Source organism: Lonchura striata, chromosome 6 (assembly GCF_050655825.1).
Source record: "Lonchura striata isolate lonStrDom1 chromosome 6, ASM5065582v1, whole genome shotgun sequence".
Classification (NCBI taxonomy): Eukaryota; Metazoa; Chordata; class Aves; order Passeriformes; family Estrildidae; genus Lonchura; species Lonchura striata.
This window is the reverse complement of record NC_140708.1, coordinates 2047117-2065333: the sequence shown is the minus strand read 5'-3', so window position 1 is coordinate 2065333 and position 18217 is coordinate 2047117. Positions and strand designations below refer to the sequence as shown.

At 52.8% G+C, this 18217-nt stretch overlaps 1 protein-coding gene across 2 annotated transcripts in view; it reads right to left on the bottom strand.

Annotated features, from left to right (window-relative positions):
* UNC5B (unc-5 netrin receptor B) overlaps nt 1-18217 on the bottom strand; it is a 58348-nt gene that overhangs the window by 9444 nt on the left and 30687 nt on the right. For both annotated transcript variants that reach the window (XM_085583758.1, XM_077784782.2), the window contains exons 2-6: nt 7160-7381; nt 3300-3443; nt 1618-1721; nt 962-1142; nt 276-443 (exon numbers count right to left, since the gene is read on the bottom strand). In XM_085583758.1, the coding sequence (XP_085439884.1) occupies nt 276-443; nt 962-1142; nt 1618-1721; nt 3300-3443; nt 7160-7381 (819 nt within the window). The remainder of the gene's footprint in view (nt 1-275; nt 444-961; nt 1143-1617; nt 1722-3299; nt 3444-7159; nt 7382-18217) is intronic.

Sequence of the window (18217 nt, the reverse complement as noted above, 5' to 3'; positions counted from 1 at the left end):
CCAGGCGCAGCCACAGCTGCTCTGGGCAGGGTCTTCACCCTCACAGGGAAGAATTTCTTGCCAATATCCCGTCTAATCCTGCCCTCTGTCTGTGTGAAAAGCCCTTCTCTGTTGTGTTGCCACTCCAGGCCCCTGTAAACAATCTCTCTCCATGTTTCTTGTAGGCTCCCTTGAGGTACTGGAGGGCTGCAATTAGGTCACCTCAGAGCCTTCTCTTGTCCAGGCTGAACAACCCCAACAATCCCACCCACAGCCTGGGGTGCAGCCCTCCTTACCTGGGCAGAGGGTGGTGCAGGTGATTTTCTGGAAGGGCTGCCCGTCGCAGAAGGAGCCGCCGTTGAGGGGCGCGGGGTTGGTGCAGGTCCGGGTGCGCTTCTGCCAGCCCCGGCCACAGCGGTTGTTGCACGGAGACCACTCGGACCAGGTGGACCAGCCACCATTCACTGCAGAGGAGATGGGCAGAGTCAGCTCTGGAGCCCAACCCACCAGCTAAACCTCGAGTTCTTACACCTTGGTGACCCCTTGTTACAGCTCAGCCTCATGAACAGCAAACCACGAAACTTCCTCTTGTGCCACCACCCCACGCCCAAGACGCTCAAGACTGCTGGGGTCCTTTTTCCACTTGGCAAGTATTTTTGTGTCTGGCCCTGAGGAGATCTTTGATTTCATAGCAAAGTTCAACCAAATACAGCCTTCCAGCTGCTTTGAGAGTCAGAGCAATCCGCCTGGATCCGTCCACCCTCCTACCCAGCTGAGAATGCTCAGAAACACCACCACCCCTTCACCTCAAACCTCTCTTTACTGCCTCTGGAAGCCATTAGAGGCTCCTGTTCTGCAGATACTGGTTATCACCTATCACCATGCCCTAATTCACTCCTACCCCTCCCAGGAGGTGCCCATAATCCCTCCTGGCTTGGGGACACAGCCAGCAAAGGTCCCCTTCCCGGAGCAGGGCCGGTACCGTAGACGATGACAGCGGCCGTGGTGCTCCGGCGCTTGGCCACGATGTTCTTGGCCATGCAGGTGTAATTAGCAGTGTCCAGCAGCCGGGCCTGCTTGATGATGAGGTTGTGATCAATGGTGATCAGGAAGTTGGTGTCCTGGCTGGGATCGATGACGTCCTCGTTCCTCAGCCACTCCACCTGGCAGGAAAGGAAGGGATGGGGATTAAGCCAAAGATGTCCTCAGCACTTTAACCACTGACTGGACAACCTCGCCTCTCACTGGCTTTATTTCTCCTGAAAACTGGGCCAAACCAGGCCTGACTGGGGCACATTACTGGTGTTTTGGCTGAGGATGAGGCACTGTGGCTCCCTCCAACACACAGCTCCCAGCAGCTGACAGAGCTGTGGGCAAGGAAAGCTCCACTACCATGGTAGGAAAACCCATCCAGACTGATTTTCCCAGCCCTCAGCTCCCACTGGTGACTGCTCCCATCCAGACAACTCCCTGCATGCCTCCTTGTCAGATCTTCCCTCTGAGGCACCTCAGGAAGTGTGGGAGAAGTGTGCTGCCCAAAATAAACGATTGCTCTGAATGAGAGCTGACAGGAGATCATCTGGGAGGGGTTGGAAGGGATGGGGTTCCCCACCCTGCACTCCTTCAGGAGCCACTCACCTCAGCCTGTGGGACCCCCTCGGGTGGGCGGCACTGCAGCAGAACCTCCTGCTCCAGCGGGACCTCCTTGCCCAGCGGCTCCTGATCAAAGTTCTTCCGTAGGTCTGGAAGGGGAAGGAGAAGCCAGGGGTTATCAGCCTGCAGCAGGGACAGGGCAGCCTCCACAGCTTCGGTAAGCACCTCAGCACCAAGCACCCTCAAGTCAGGAATTCCCTCTGGCACAGAGTCAGGGCAAAACGTGCCCTGGGAGGAAGGAGCTGAAGAACCATGATTTTCCAGGATTGATCTGGGGCAGCACATGGTGGATTATACATTTCCTCATTCATGTGCTTGCAAGCTTACACCCCATCCTGTCTTTTCTTTTAGGGGCTAACCTCACCTTATCCACCGTTTCTTCATCCCTCCCAGCAGAGGCCCTCGGGATGTGGGAGACACAGCAGTGTCCTGCTCCAGAGGCTGGGAAGGAGCAGGAGCATCACTAGATGGTGCTGCAATCCTCTGCTGCAGCTCCCAGACCTCTCCATGTGGCTCCTGAACTCTCTGCTCCGAAAAACCACCACAAAACCACCACAGAAGTGTTCAGTGCCAGGCTCGAGGGGGTTTGGAGCTGCTCTAGAGGAGGGTGTCAGTCCCCATGGCAAGGTGTTGGGAATGAGGTGAGTTTTAAGGTCCCTTCCAGCCCAAAACTTTCTGTGATTCTATGTTTCTCTGAGTCTGTGGTTTTGCCAGCATAACCCTTCAGCAGTGTAGCTGAACAATCACTCTGTTTTGGGTAACATGTTGGATTAGTACCCCTCTAACACCAAACTCTATTTGGGACTGGGGAAGCCTGGTTGTCCTCCTGCAGCTCCACCATCGTCTCATTTGCACATCGAGCAAATTCAGGCGGGCCCAGCCTGACTAACTCGCCTTTGATCAGGCTGACACCTGAGCAGCAGCTCAGGGCAGTGACGTGGGACAGCGGGGACTGGCAGGACGCGGCGCTGCTCAGCGTGCAAGGTGCCATCCGTGGGTTATTATGGATAATAAAACCCTGGGAAGCGCTGAGCACGCTGCTGGGCACTGCGGCGCTAACCCTGGTAGTGCCACCGCCCCGGCAGGTGGGGGTGGAGACTCAGAAACAAAGCTACAGCTAGGGTGGAGAGAGAGAACCAGGGTCATCCAGTGAGGATGGGTCACCCCAAACTGATCAGAAAGTGGAGATGGGAGTGATGCCTTGTGAAGGCTGGCCTGGAACAGAGCCAGACAGAGTCACAGAATAAAGCAGGGATTTATTAAAAGGATCTCCCACCTTGGGCAGCACAAGAACCCAGCCAGGGCTGCACCCAAGATGAACCAAAATGGACCAAAAATGGTCACAAAATAGACACCTGCTCACGGGGTCTCTCCCTGGGATCAGTTCTGCTCCATTGGCACCTTGGAGTTCATTGCCCAAGTCCAGCTTCAGCCCAGGCAGTCCCATCCTGCTTGTTTTTCTCTCTCCAGCCCACGGTGTTTGTGCTCCTGGGCTGAGGTTTGGATCATCTGTCCTTGGTGCCCAGCTGGAGCAGGAATTGTTTTGTCTCCCTGCTCTGTGCAGAGAGCCACCATCCCCTGCTATGGAGCCCAGACCCACCCACTGAAGCAGCACAGAAGGTGACAAACACACAAGCCAAGCCCTGGGCACGAGGAGCAGCACTTACAGGCGATGCGGACGTAGGCACGGCGGCTCTTGGTGGTGCCCGCCGAGCTCCATGCCACGCACTGGCACCAGTAATCCTCCAGGCCAAACAGCTCCTCCACCTGCTGCCGCGACACCTCGATCTGCACCTCCCGCACCAGCAGCCCTGCAAGGGGACAGAGGCACCCATCCCATGGGCAGGGCGGCCAGGAGCAGGGAAACTGAGGCAGCACCCCAGAGGGTGCGTGTGCAAAGGACAGAGGGCTTGGAGGCTTTTCTTCTGGGGGTTGGCACCTCACAAATCAGGGAGACTGTTCCCTCTGAAGGATGGTTTGGGGATGAAGCCAGGGCAGTGGATCATGTGGAAGTGTCCCTTTTTCCCCCCAGTCCAGCTGAGCAGGACCAGAATCTCTTCCCCATTTCTCAAGGCATCACCCTCCTCCACCAGCTCTCTCCCACATCACCAACATGTCCAGACCCCTTCCCACCCACGAGGGTTTGAAGGATGCTTCCCCCAGGCTTTGTTGTGGGGAAAAACCGCTCCTGTCTGTGCCACTCAAATACAAATACAACAAGACAAATAAAACGTTAAAGAAAACAGCCTGGCCATGGCAGGGGGGCAATGGCAAAGGTGACACCACCACAACCAGGACGTGATCCCCTGGACTGCAGGAGCATCAGTGATCACCACCAAGGGTGGCAGGGACTTGGGCCTTACTTTTCCTTATTTTAAGCAATACCTACCCGTTTTGGTGGTGGTTTTTTTTTTGTGTTTTTTTTTTTTTTTTTTTTTTCTATTTTAAAAAGGCCTCAATTTCACAGTGATCGAGAGCCGCACGCTCCCCAGCTGTAATTTTGTTACAGCTCACTCCCAATGCCGTGAGGAGCAATTACTGTCTCCCTGCCACCTTCCTGCAGAAGAACCGACAAGGAAATACAATTTATTTTGTCACTATTCAGGAGGAAAAAAAAAAAAAAACCACAACAAGAAAACCCCAAAAGCAAAGGTATTTGGGCCAAGCACTTTTGGGATTTTAAGAAGACTCAGAATACAGATATGGCTCCAATCCATCTTGTCTATCTGGGTGCTCTGGATGAGCACCCAGGAAAAGTGGGAAGAATCCTGCAAATGCCCTACCTCTGTCCCCACTGCAATCAGTGACCACCCAAAACTGAAGAGCAAGCTCATGGCACACAGGAGTGCCTTCCTGAGGGCTTCCAGGCACCAAACACAGCTGCTCTCCCTGCCCAGCCCTCCTCACCCAGCTGAATTATCCTCTCTGACTTGGCCTATTTTTGCTTTCTTCCGCATGAAATGTTTTGGATCAGATGCAGTCAGAGCATTACTGAGCCAGGCTCATTCAAGACACGTCATCTTAAAAGTTCCTTTTTTTTTCTCCCCTTCTTCTTAAAGGTCCCTTTTTCCAAGCTTTTAACCAAGGCCACTTGAAAACTAACCGTGTTAACCCGTGCCTTTGTGCCCGGCTCTCCCCGTGCCCTTTCCAGCAGCTTTCCTGAACAATGCCAGGCACTGCAAATGCAGATCTTTTACCACCTTAAACCACTTTGGTTCCAGCTGCCTTTTCCCAAGGGAGGCTGCCAGGCAGAGATGCCCACACCAGCAGCTTTAACATGCACCACATCACCTGCAGGCGCCGTCGCTTCACTCCCTGAAAGCAGCAATGCCATCTTTGAAGCCTGGATGAAGAAGGTGTGTGCTGCTTCCTCCCCAAATTGCTGGCACACAGCAGACTGGAATCTGAGAGGGAGATGCTGGACCAAAGGCAGTGAGTTCCTACAGCAACAGGGTGCCCAGCTGGATGCCCCATCCCTGGGAGTGTTGCAGGCCAGGCTGGACAGGGCTTGGAACGACCTGGGCTAGTGGAGAGTGTCCTTGCCCATGGCAGGGGGTTGGACTAGATCATCTTTGAGGTCCTTTTCAACCCAAACCATTCCACAATTCTATGAAAGTGTTTCTTTTTCTATGAGTGTTTCTTTCCACACTGCACAGAGAAATGAGTCCTAACAGCAATTAGACAAATTAGCAAGGGGGGATTCCACCCAGGGCTGGACCACACTGCTCAGACGTTGCCACCAGAGCTGTGAGTGCCTGGTGGCGAATGGTGGAAAGCTGGGAGGCTGACAGGGCAGCTCCAGTGCTCCCTCCTTGTCCTGGTTCCATGATCTTCCCCTAAGCATCCTCCACTGCTGCGTGTGGGGCACACAGGCCTTCAGCTCAACCCAGTGTGGCCAGATGTTATAAATAAATTAAAAACCCCTTGGCAAAGGCTGCTCGGTCACTGACCAGCACTGACTCTGCCTCACAGTGCTGAGGGTTTCAAATCTGGCCTCTGCAAGAGCTGGGAGGTGGAGATGCACCCAGAAAGAGAGAAAAAGAGTGTCACCTGCTCCTGTCAGCCAGAGAAGCAAAGGGATAGCCTGCCTGGGTATCTCTGACTATTCTTTCTCTGGAGGAAAAACACCCCATGAATGGCTAAAGCAGCTTTAGGGGGAAAGGCTCAAAAAGCTGCAGAGGAGAGAAAGGATCTTCCCTTTCCAGAGCAGGTTCAGGGATGCACCCGAGCACAGACTGGCTCATAGCTACGACAGGGTGGAGAGTAAGAGACTCCATGGAAGGGCAAGGGTGGGAAAAATCGCAGGGACAACAGGAGATTCTGTTAGAATACTGGTGGCTCCCAGAGGCTGGTGAAGTCTCTCCTCTAAGCCCAGCCTGCCTTCTAAGGGCAACACCACTGCAATTCAAAAGGCTGCCTTAATTTAAAGCCCTCCAGATGCCACATGTGCAGGGATTTGCAGAGGACAGATCTTACAGGGGAAATGTGACTGTTTCACTCCACTCCTGATCAGCCACTAAACTGGTGCAGAAAAGGTGCATGCCGAGCTAAAGCACCCCAATTTTACAAATCTACTTGATTACGTGATTTATCCAACCCCACATACCTTGTTCTCAGGCCAGGATGTTTCAAGGCATGGACCGAGCAGCTCTGCAGAGCCCAATCCCATGGAGTAAGACCCCCCCTAAAATGCCTAAGCCACCTTCTCACCCTGTTCCAGGCAGCCAGAGGCTGACTTATCCTCTGAGGCAGAAAAGAGCTCATTTGCCATCAACAGGCATTTCAAATCCTACCTGCAATTGCTCTCATTACCCATTAAACACTTAATCCCTCTGCGAACCTGCATAAGCTGCCAGCCTTTGCCACCCCTCCTGGCAATGACTCCTATGTGTTGATTAGGCATTTTGTAGAAATGTAGTCCCTTTTTTTTTTTTTTTTTTTTTTTAATCAGATTTAAACATACTGCCTTCAAAATCCCTTGTAAGAGCCCCAAGTCCTGCACAAAGTAAGAGCAAGATAATCAGGCAGGGTGACTTCCCCAAGCTTCTGGGGGGTGTGGTGACCACAGCACCATGGTGGTGCTTTCACCAATGGTCTGGCTGGAGGAGAACAACCAGCAGTGTGTGTGGGTTTCAGATTCAGTCAAAGAAAGAAACTGAGAATTTCTAGCCAGGCAGAAGCCTGGGAAAGAGCTGGGAAAGAATGTAAATAATTCTTTATCTCTCTTGTTTTTCACATTGTTTATAGTTACGTTCTATCACTGTGCATCAAGCACTCTGCACCAATGCTGTGGGCTGTTTTCACTTCAGGACCAATGGAGTTGGTCCTCACGAAGCTCTGTATAAAAAAGCGGTGTATTTTGAATAAACGGAGTTTTACTCTCACAGCCTTCTGAATCAGAGCCTCTTCATTCCTGTCCTGCCTCGACAGCGACAAGTGTGGATGAGGCAAGAGGGAGAAGAGGCTGGAAAGCAGGAAGAGGGAAAAGAGGCTGGAGAGAAGGAAGGCAGAGGGTGGCTTTGCTCACCGGTGACCTCGTCCAGGCTCTCCTTGGTGACGTGGTCGTTCTGGTTGACCCACTCGCCGTTGCACTTGAAGTAGATCTGCGTGGCGGGGTTGGCGCGGCACACGAGCTCCACGGGCTTGTTCTTGACGATGTAGGCGTCCTGCGGCTCCAGCAGGAAGCGTGGCAGCGTCTCGGCTGGCGCCGACGGGAAGGAGTCGGGCAGCACATCGCTGTACTCCAGCCCTGCGGGACACACCGAGGCTCAGCGGCTGCCCGCGTCCCCAGCCCCACTGTCCCTCCCCGCCCCGTGCCAACAGCAGCCGAGGATGTGCGGGAAAGCAGAAACAGGCTGGAGGCTGCCCAAAAACCGGCGCATGAAATGAAAAACCAGCGAGGCAGCAACCGACAGAACCATGGGACACGGTCTCAAGCTGCACCGAGGGAAATATAGGGTGGATATTAGGAAAAAGTTTTATAGGAAAGAGTGATAAAGTACTGGAATGGCCTTCCCAGGCAGGTGGTGGAGTCACCATCCCTGGATGTGTTTAAAAAAAGCCTGGATGTGGCAATGGGTGCCAGGGTTTAGGTGAGGTGTTGGGGCTGGGCTGGACTCGATGATCTTGGAGGTCTCCTCCAACCCAGTGATTCTGTGAATTCTGTGAAAGCAAACCAGAGCTGTGGGAACAATCCTGTTTCACCTGGGCACTGGGCCCCCATCAATGCCCTGAGCCCAAAGCCTGGGTGGCCTCACTAGAGGACACTGCGGGGGGAAAAGCAAAACAAACCCAGGCCTGTGGATAGCGATGGGGACACAGGGAGGCTCCAAAGGGGCTGGTGTCCCCCACCCCAAGCCTCCTCCTCACAGCCCTGAGGAATGCATGGGCATGCTCTGAGCACAATGGTGGCAGGGCGTTTGGGAATGCTGTCCATATCCCCAGGACAAATCTCAGCCATCCACACCTTCACTGGAGCGGCATTTGGGATCTCACCCCCTGCCAACACCTGGATTTCAGCATCACCCAACAGGTGAGCGATTGCTTCCAGTCCAACCAGCTCCAGAGACCATCACCCAAAGGTGCCACCAGGATTCCCAGTATCCCAGAAACCAGGGGGCTGTGCCCTGGGGAGCTCCACATTCCTGCTAGTTTGCTTTCAAAAGCCATCTAAATGCAAAAACAGCTGGAGGTTCGTGTCTGCTCAGGCCAGGCCGAGAAAAATCTTGGAAAGGGGTGAGCAGCTCAGTGCTCACACAGGAACATAATTATCCCTTAGGAGTGGGAGCCCGGGATTCCCAGCAGCAGCTTGGGAGGATGCTCTGAAGCTCTGATGCTCTGACTGAAGGTGAGCATCATATGCAGAAGACCCATTTCCAGCCCAATAAGATCAACCCCAAATATCACAGGAGCAATAAAAACCCCCACACAGGTGCACTGGGATGCTGCTGCTTAACCTGTTGTTCCTGGGAATCTCACTAGCAGTCAGGTCACATCTCGAGGCTTTTCTTTACACTCAAAGGAGTTATGAGCTTTTCCTCCTCCTCTCTTCCCCCAGCCAGAGCTGTGATTCTCAACTCCAGGCACTGCAGCGTGCAGGAAAACAGTAAATATCCCCAGCCCCACGATAACATCTCCAGAGCTGGCAGGGAAGAGAAAGGAGCCCACTCCCTTCATCACCCTTGGCAAGGAGCAGCACTGCAGGGAGAGAATCAGAATCCCCAGATGTGAGGAGGAGGAGGAAGAGAAAAAAAAAACATAATCAGATGCATCAAGAAAACAAAATGACCAGGCTTCCTCCTGAGCAAAAATCAGTGAGGGAAAAAAAAAAAAGCACGAGGTCAGTCGTTTAAAATCCATTTAGGAAAATTGACTTTCCATTCCCATTTAACACAGCACTAAGGGAGAGCAGTAGGACATTTGTCATAATCCATTAACTGCTCTTTTGGAAACAATGAATTAAACTCCGGGCTAATTTCTCTCTCTCTCTCTGGCTGGCTCTTCCCCACCTCTCTGCTGCTGGTTATTTCCTCCCCCATCTCATTTGCAGACCTGTAACTTTCCCGGGCCCGTGGCAGGCAGGGAGACAGGGAATGCCAAGGCGTGTGACCCCCACCCTGCACGATCCCACGCTGCTCCCTGTGACCACCTCAGGCCACTGCTCCTGCTCCCCTCTCCCGCTGAGCAGCCTTTCACCTGTCACAGCAGCAAACATCCCCTTTTTCCCCACCCTTTTTTATTTTGCTACTCAATTTTTCATCCACTGGGTTGTTTTGTTCGTTGTGTGCTGTTTTTTTGCTTAATTTCAAAAACCGCTTCGATGCCATGGCTCTAAATTCCCTGGCAAAAGGGGCTGGCAGGAGATAATCAAACTGGCAACAGAGGCAGCCAACAAAACTTCACTCACGGGCTTGTGTGCAAACCTCCCTGACGTGATGCTCCCTGCACCCCTGTGGCACAGTCAGACCTGAGCCTGGCAGCTGGGAATGGGCACAGGTATCCTCCAGAGATGGTTTTTGGAAGGATCTTCCCCTGCAGAGGTGACACCCCGAAGAGCACATGGACCTGAGCCAAAACCACGGGCCAGGAGGAGAGCTCCTCCAACAGCCAACACCAAGGATGTGTTTTCTCCCACCTCATCACTACTTTGGTGATGGTGACAAGACTTTAGGTCATCCAAGAGGAGCTGGGAGGGGATGAGTCAGGGCCGGATGGGGATGAAAATGCTGGATTTGTGACTCACCGGGATCATCTGCAGCAGGAAGGGTGAAGGCTGCAGCAGAGCCACTTGGGCCCCCAGAACAATGTTTGGGGCTGAGACACCCCTGGTGGTAACAAAAATCCCATACAGACCCTGCTCCAAGAGGGGGTCTGCCCAAATAAATCCTGAGTCTTTAAGGCTCTTCTCCATGTGGGCACAGTGATTTTGGTGATGAAGGTGGGGGAATAGAATGGTGTCACCAGCCAGATCCAACATCTGCTTTTGGGCCTACAAAGACCTGCTGGGTTTAAGGTTTGAACCTAAAACACCTGAACCTTTTAAGCCAGGAGCATGTGGGAAAGTTAAAATCCTGCAAATTCAAGACAGCTGAGAGAGCTTTTGTTTCTGGCCAGGAAAGCTATGGGGCCAAAAAAACAGTTCTAACAGGAGACAGGGAAAAGGGTGATGGGTTCTTCATGGCAGACTCACAACTGGGGCCATGCCACGGAGCCCCAACCCCACAGATTCCCCAGACTCACGGATGGGAGCAAATCAAGGGGGAGGGTGATTTTTCCTTTCAGAAATTAGCTGGGAAAAAGCATTTGCAGCTGGGCAGGGCGTTTTCCTCCAGCATGAAACGGTCGCTGCTATTTAAACACACTGGGGAAGAATTTAGGCATAGGAAGAAGGGGGATTTGGATGAGAAAAGGGAGGAGAACCATGCTGGGCACATTCATCATAAGCCATCAAGCCAGCCTTTCATCCCCGCTCCCGACGCCCGGCCACCCGCCGCATGGGAAACCTCTCGCTCTGCCGACACTCACGGGGGGCCCCCAAAAAATCCACACTGGGGGGAGGAACATGCTGCTTGTGCAGGAGCAACTGCTGCTGCTGTGTGCCATGACTGCCCAGCAACAACTGCAAAACACCCCCCAGAAAAAGGCACTGTCCCAGTGGTGCAGCTCCATCGCCTCCGGAGGCTCTGGTGCCACCCCAGGTGACATGGTGGCCCAGTGACCGCAGGAGCAGCAGGCAGGGGAGATGCTTTTGCATGGGAAAGCAGGAAAGGAGCCCTGCCCAGCTGGGATTTCCAGTCCTGCAATCACACCAGCAATAAAACTCCCAGCAGTGACAAACTAATAAATATTTGAGAGCGCGCTCCGCTGCCTGTAATCATCTCCCTGGCAGACACCTGCAGGGGGTTCCCATCTGCTGGCTTCCCTCCTTCCTGCTGGAGGTGGGTGCCTGCTTTCCAGATCTCTTCTGGGGTTTTTTTTTGGAAGTCCCAGCCTGTCGCCATCCCACAATCTCACACGACTTGGGGCATGGTGTTACGGGGTGTCTGGAGCTCTTTGTGGGGAGGGAGAGACAGAGAGGGGGCAGCTCCAGCTCAACCCATGGGACCAAATCATGAAGCCTTGGGGATGAGTGCAGTAGGAGCAACGAGAGGAAAAGGGAGGAGAGGAACAGGCACTTCTTTTCCTCTCCCCATCCCTCATCACACATTTTAATCTGCTGGGGCTGAGCTGGATTATCTGCAGCATCTGTTCCCTGGGGGGTGATTTGCAGATGTTTGCTGCCAGCCTTTGCAACTCTGTCAAGACCCACGACCCCAAACCCACCTCACCCCCCGCCCCCCAAAGGGAGCAGCACCAGCATTAACCCCCCTCCATCACCCCAAACACGTGGCACCAGGGACGGTGAGCCCAGGAGGCAACTCCCCATGCAGCAATGGCCAAGCAAACTTCCCCAGGAAAGCGTTAAAATCCTCTCTCCTGCAATTGTTATCCCTCCAAATATTTGGAAGATTACAGGAGCATTAGAGGCTGCCCATCACCCACGCCACCACCATCCCTCCTGCGGTACCAGGCGGGCAGGGATGCGATATAAGGATGCAGGGATTAGGCTGGGATGCCTGGGTTTCTCCAGCTAAATCTCGGTGCCTGTGGACACTTAACCCCTTCTGCCTCCACCTCCCCACGCTCCTGCCTGCCTCAGGGCAAGCACTGGCTCCTGGGAAGGCCTGGCAGAGAAGAGTTAAACCTGCCAGGTGGGTTAAAATCCTCCTGGAGAAATGAAAAAATATGTGACAGCTTATCTGCAGCACCACAGGAGGAGTCATCTGCCTTCCCAGTCCCCCTTCCCAATCCCCCAGCAGGGATGGGAATGGCTCTGGCTCCAGAGACAGAAATGGAGGAGATGTTCCAGCCACCACCTTGGCTCCAGGAGGCGTCTGATAGACTGGAGTGGGGCTGGCTGTCCCCCTGCCCCAAATCCCCCCTCCTGTTGCCCCCAGGGAGAATATATGAACAGGCTAATTTAAAGATTAGTGCTGTTGCCATTCCAACTCCAGCAAATTTTGATGCTGGAGCCATGGCATGGCTCCCTGCTGTTCCAGAATCCCTGCCTGACTGAGGGCATCCCTGCTGCCAGCCCTGGAGAGACACAAAGCATCCCACCACATTCCAGTCCATCCCTGAGCTCAGGAGGAACACGGCATCACTAGCCCAGTCCTGTCCTGTTCCCATGGGCTGCCCATCACAGACTGCCACTGGGACAACTTTGTGTCCAGTGGTAACACACACCCAAACTTTCCCTCCTAAAAGCACCCTGAGCGCCCTTCCTCCCCCAAACATCATCCTCTCTTCCCCTTCCCAGCCTTGCTCCGCCAAGTTCAGCCTTCCACACACCCCAGCACGCAGCCCATCTCCGAAGAGGTGACAACAGTAGGTGGCACCTTCGAAGTCTCCATGGAGCAGTGCCACAGCAAGCCATGGCTCACAGCCCCTCCTCGGGGGTTACACCGCGTTGGAGACACAGCAGGGAGAAAGGAGCACAGCCCAAGATACAGGGTGTAACTGAGCATAGGTTTGGGACATTTGAAGGCACTCACATCCAACCCTGCTGCCTCCTCACACAGAGCCCCCAAACCCCTCAAAAGCCTGGGGTTGCTCAGACACAGGTTGGGAAGTGCTGACAGTGTGAGATGCAGGGAATGTCACAGGTCCCCAGGGCTGCAGCTGGCTGATGTAACCCTCGGCCTCATTAATTCAGTGGCTCATTAACCTCTCCCTCCCGGGATGGGGCAGCCCCAAGCTGCCAGCAGAAGCCACAAAGCACAAAGCTGACTGTGGAACCTTCAGCAGCAGCGAGGACAACCAGTGGTACCCAGCACCTGGGTTCATTTGGGTTCAAAGTGAAAGGGGAAATTTCTGGAAGTTCTTCCTTGTGAGGGTGGTGGCACCCTGGAATAGTTGCCTGGAGAAGCTCTGGCTGCCCCATCCCTGGAAGTGTCAGGCCAGGCTGGACGGAGCTTGGAGGCCCCTGGTCTGGTCGAAGGTGTCCCTGCCCATGGTGGGGGTTGGAAGCCCACAATCTCAAAACGGTCCCTTCCAATCCAAAACATTCCATGAATGTACCCCACCTCCAGTCTGGAACAGGGTTGAATTTTGAGCTCAAAACCCCATGGGGATGCCGCGCTCGTGGGGTGACCACCCTGGTGCCCCCAAGCTTGGTCATTCAGCAGGGGCTGGACCACAGGAACCCAGCACCCAGAGCACTGCTGTGTGCAGGGGTGTGCAGAAGGTGCTGTTCTACTTCCCTGGCCCCCCAAAAACTGAAGCCCATCCCCTCCTGCTCCACTAGGCAGGAAGGCCTGAAATCTGCATCTGGCCTCTCCAATCTCACCACTCTTATTAATAACTAAACCTGCAAAGAACCACTTAACCTTTCCCCCAAGCATCTCTGCCTGACAATGAGCTCCTTCTCCTCCACTGGCTGCCCTCTTCCAGCAGCTTCACAGTCCCTTCCTGCCAAACCTGGCATCATCCAGCCCCATCCCTCCATCCCAGGGCCTCCAGCTCCTCCCAGAGCCCACCCAGCCCGAGAGGGATGGACAGACAGGCATTTCTCAGTGGGTTGCAAGTCCCTCCTGTCCCTCCTGCCCGGCGACAGGCAACCTTTATAATTAGAGAGCATTCCTCCCCAGCCTGGGTAATGAGGGGGTGCACCCATCCAGCCCTAATTACACCCTTGGAAAAAAAAAACCAGCAGATTCCTCCTCTCCCAGCTCAAGGAAGAGCCTGCAGCTCGCTGCATACCTTTATTAACCCAGGACTGGATGGGGACATGGGAAGGAATAAAGAAAGCAAAGTCTGTGCTGAGAAAAGGGTGGGAAGGAGGAGCTGGGCAGCCCCACAGATATTTTGGCATGCAACGGCCTTACTGATCAAAACCCACCTCAGTTATATAAATAAATAAAAAAATAAATCTACTTTTTAGCTAAATCCTTAGGTCAGACTTCTGCAAAGCAGCCTGAGAGGTAAACTAAGACAGGGTGCCCTCGCATAGGGCATCCAACCACAGCATCCTGGGCATCCTGCTTGAGAATTCCTGTGCATCCCAGCCCAGCATCCCTGGGCATCCCATCCCTGTGCCCCTGCCAGCCTCAGCTAAGAGAATCCAACCCAAATTCCAACCATCCCCAGTCCCCAGGGGAGAAACACCCAGGCCCTGGCAGCACCTCCCATCCTGGGAGCTGGAAAGAGAGAGATTTATCTTGTTGCTTATGCATTACACTGGAGTATTTATGGAGCCACTACTCTTTTGTTTATCTTTATGATTATGATAATCAAAGGCGAAGCCTCCTGAGAAGTGTAAACAGCTGAGATCCCTTATGGTAAAAATCTCTTCATTTTTCATTATATGGATTTACAACACGACACAGGCAGATTGGAGTAAATTGTTCCTTATTTCTGGTTCTAGCAGAGCCACGAGCTGCACAGATCCCCGTAAATACCCAAGGAAAACAGAGTGAATAAAAATCAAAAATAAAAAAAAAAAAAGAAAGAAATAAGAAAAGGAGGAGGAATTACGCAGTAAATGCCTGTTACACTCTATTGTGCTGGCTTCTTTTGTGCTGTTTTATACATTCCCGTCAGGGAAGCAGTTTTGTTGGAAAACTATCTCCAAATTTCATCTAGTGCTGGTTCTTGTTATGGGCACAGACACTTCCCTTTGTGCTATTTTAATTCCATTGTCACGGTCCTCTTGTCAAGTTTGTTCTGTTTACTGAGCTACGATGTTATTTTAATGGATATAATAATTATATGAACTTTTTATTTATTTGCTTTGGCCCATGAAAGAAAAGCCCCAGCAGCGGAGAAGGCGGCAACGCGCTGTTTATTCACATGTACGGCGTGTGCTTGGCTCCTGTTGTGAAAAGAATAATCATTTCAACAAGAAAAGAGAGAAGGGAGAAGAAAACAAGGAACAAAAAGGGATTTGTTGCCCTGGTTAACGCCAGAAAGTCCAAAGAATTATTAATTATCCTTCAAACTGCAGCAAACCAACTGAAAGCTGCGAGCTCTCCTTGGAAAACAGAGAAGAAAAAAAAAAAAGGGTCTCCTGTTCAACTGAGCAGTGCAGTTTGGAAAATGCTAACTCTGGGAGAAAGAAAGTTGATCGTTTTGCAGACAGAGAGTGATTTCCCATTCACCCAAATGACACAGATATTTCAAATTGTAAATTCCCCAGCCTTCCCCTTGAGAGTGCAACTGTCAGGAAGCTGTTTTGCAATGGGTGGGTTTTCTTTTTCCCCTGAACGTGCAAATCTGGAGGCCACTGCCATGGCTTTGGGCATGAAAAGTGACTTTAAAGCAGCAGCAGCAAGCAGGGCTGTGAACCTCCCGGGGCTCCTTGGAAAGAGAGGGATGCTCTGCTGCCCACCGGGCACCCCCGCTGGGAGCATCCCTCCCTGGGCACGCACATCCCGCAGCACCACAGCCCGGATGGGAGCAGCTCTCACCCTCTGAGCACCCCGCCGAGGTGGGGACAACCCAGCCAGGCCCTTTAAAAGTGGCTCATAAGGTCTGGCAGTCCTGGGTGATGGCACTTCAATCCAAAATCCTGAGGAGGTGGCTGTGTCCCACCCCAAGGAAGCCGAAGCAAGGTAAAGCAGAAAGTTGAGGCAGCTGGCTGCAAAGAATGGAAGAGCAGTACAAAAGGAACAGAAAGCTGGGGGGAAGGGTTGTGTTTGGTTTTGGGGTTTTATTCCCATCCATCCTTTTGTTCTTTCTCTCACCCACTCTCTCCTCCCGGGAAGCCCGAGCCGGCTGGAAGGACGGTCCCGCCGCCTCCAGCTGCTGCTCTACTTTTCCCGAGGCGTTCCCCACTCCTCGCCCGCAGCTCGCTCGGAGGCAGGCGTGGGCTCGCAGCGGCACCTGCCCCGGTGCCCGCAGCTCCCGGGGCTCCCGGTGCCACCGGAGCCACCCCCAGCATCACCTCCCGCCCCCAGCCCCGGCCAGCTCAGCCCAGGGAGGCGCTGCCAGCACCGCTGCCCTGATTCGAAATCATTTTAATCATCGCATTATTATTATTTAATCACTAAAAAACCAACCAAGTGAAAAGGTCCACTCCGTGCCTGAAATATCCATTAATTCAGCTGGGGGAGGAACATCACAGGAGAGGCTGATTAAGGTCCCTTTATTAAACAGTCTTTAAAGTTGCCCTTAATCTTTCAGATTTGTTGCTATGATAAAAAAAAAAAAGAAAAAAAAACCCAAAAAAAACCCCAAAAACCCCGACAACAAGAAAATAGCCACCACAAATGGAGGCTGGAAATATTTTGCTTTTCATTGTCCTTTCTCTGCCCTTTTCTTCCCTTCTCATTTTACTGCGGGGACAAACAGAAGGAAAAAATGGGGGGAGGGGGAGAAACAGGGATAGAAAAAGATTTAAGAAAAAAAAATAATCCCTCCTGATGCTGAATGTCAAATATTAAGATTTTTCTCTCTCCCCCCCCCCCCTTTCAGCAATATCCTTATTAAAGAATAAGCCCCCAAACCACCAGTGAGACTAGCTTAGATGACAAGCCTTCCCCATCCCCTTTTCTGTGTTAGATTTGATCCCTGAAGCCAGGAGCAGGTGGGATGGAGGACAGGAACCTCCTGCCCCTCTGTGGCACAGACAGAGGTGTCCAGCCAGTGGCAAAAGGATTTTAGCAATGACCTTGATTAGTTTTATTCCTTTCCCTCTAAACCCCTCAGCCCGCTGGGCTCCCAGCACCTCACACCTGCTTTAACACAGAGAAAAAAGCCGTGATTTGATAAAAGCCATGAAGTTGGGGGCTTTTTCTGGGGGGTGCCTGTTTTCAGTGCTGCCATCCAGAGCAGGAGCAGGAACACCCACGGAAGGAAAGCCCCACAAAAACAAAACCTTTTCCCCTCGGGCTCCATTTCCAGGGAGGTGGGGAGCCTTCAGGAGCTTCCTAGCGTTGTTTGGCACCCTCCTCCCCGCTCTGGCATTTCAATTCCATGGGACCCTGTGTCGCCACAGGTTTCTTCCTTTCTCACCACTGGGCATTTCCACCTTTTCTTCTCTGGACAGAGCCTGTGCTCCCACACCACCGAGCTTCTCTTTCCTCCTTTTGTCCTCTGGCACACACATTCCTGCTGGTGTGCAGCACCAAACTAAACTCCTAGGTGGCCCAAGCTCCCACAAGCATCATTTTTGTCTCAGCATAGGTACCCCTTGGTGCTGGAGGGCTGGAAATGCCCCAGTTTTGGGGGTCTGTGCCACCCTGTGTAGGTGGGACTCCACCTGGAAGCATGCCTGCTGATGCTGCCACCTGTGTCAAACACACCAACAAGCCAACTTTCCTCCCTCACCTTCTGCTGGTGCTACAAGACCCCAAGGTATTGATACAAATTGGCCTTCAAAATACACAATGCTGACAAGTAAAATGAAATTTGGCATGCTGAATTCAGTGACAAACACACCAAGCAGGGCTCTCTGGTGGTTACAGGACATCACAGGCACAGCAGTGGAATCCCTCCTGAAGGGCTCAGAGGCACCTCTGAGGGCAGACACTGGGCATCCCACTGTTAAGAACGGGAGCAGACTCGCGGTACTGGAAGAGATTTCAGCATTTTTATAATAAAAAGAAAGGCCTGCAGCAAGGGTCCGCGGGCCGAGCAGGAGCGCTCCCGCTGCGGCGCCGGCTCTGCGGAGCAGCGATGACCCCGATGGTCCCAGTGGAGCAGCACGGCTTCACTGGGTCAGAAGCCCCATTTTATCCGGTGTTTTGTCCCTTTGGATTGGTTTCTGTTTGGATCTCCATTTGCACGAAGGTTTAAGGTGCTCGGCTGGCCCATGACAGCTCTGCCCAGGCTCGTCCCGCTGGAGGTGCTGCGCTTTACTTAGGGGCAATACGGTACGCTGAGTACCGTATTTCTTACAGCTACCCTTTTAACCCTGTTACAATATAATAACCAAACTAACAGCACGTGCTTAACAACTATCAACTATTTTACAGTCGTTTCTAACCTATTTTAAACACCACTGCAGCATCCTGGGCTTCCAGGTGATCCACAAAGCTCTCAAGCG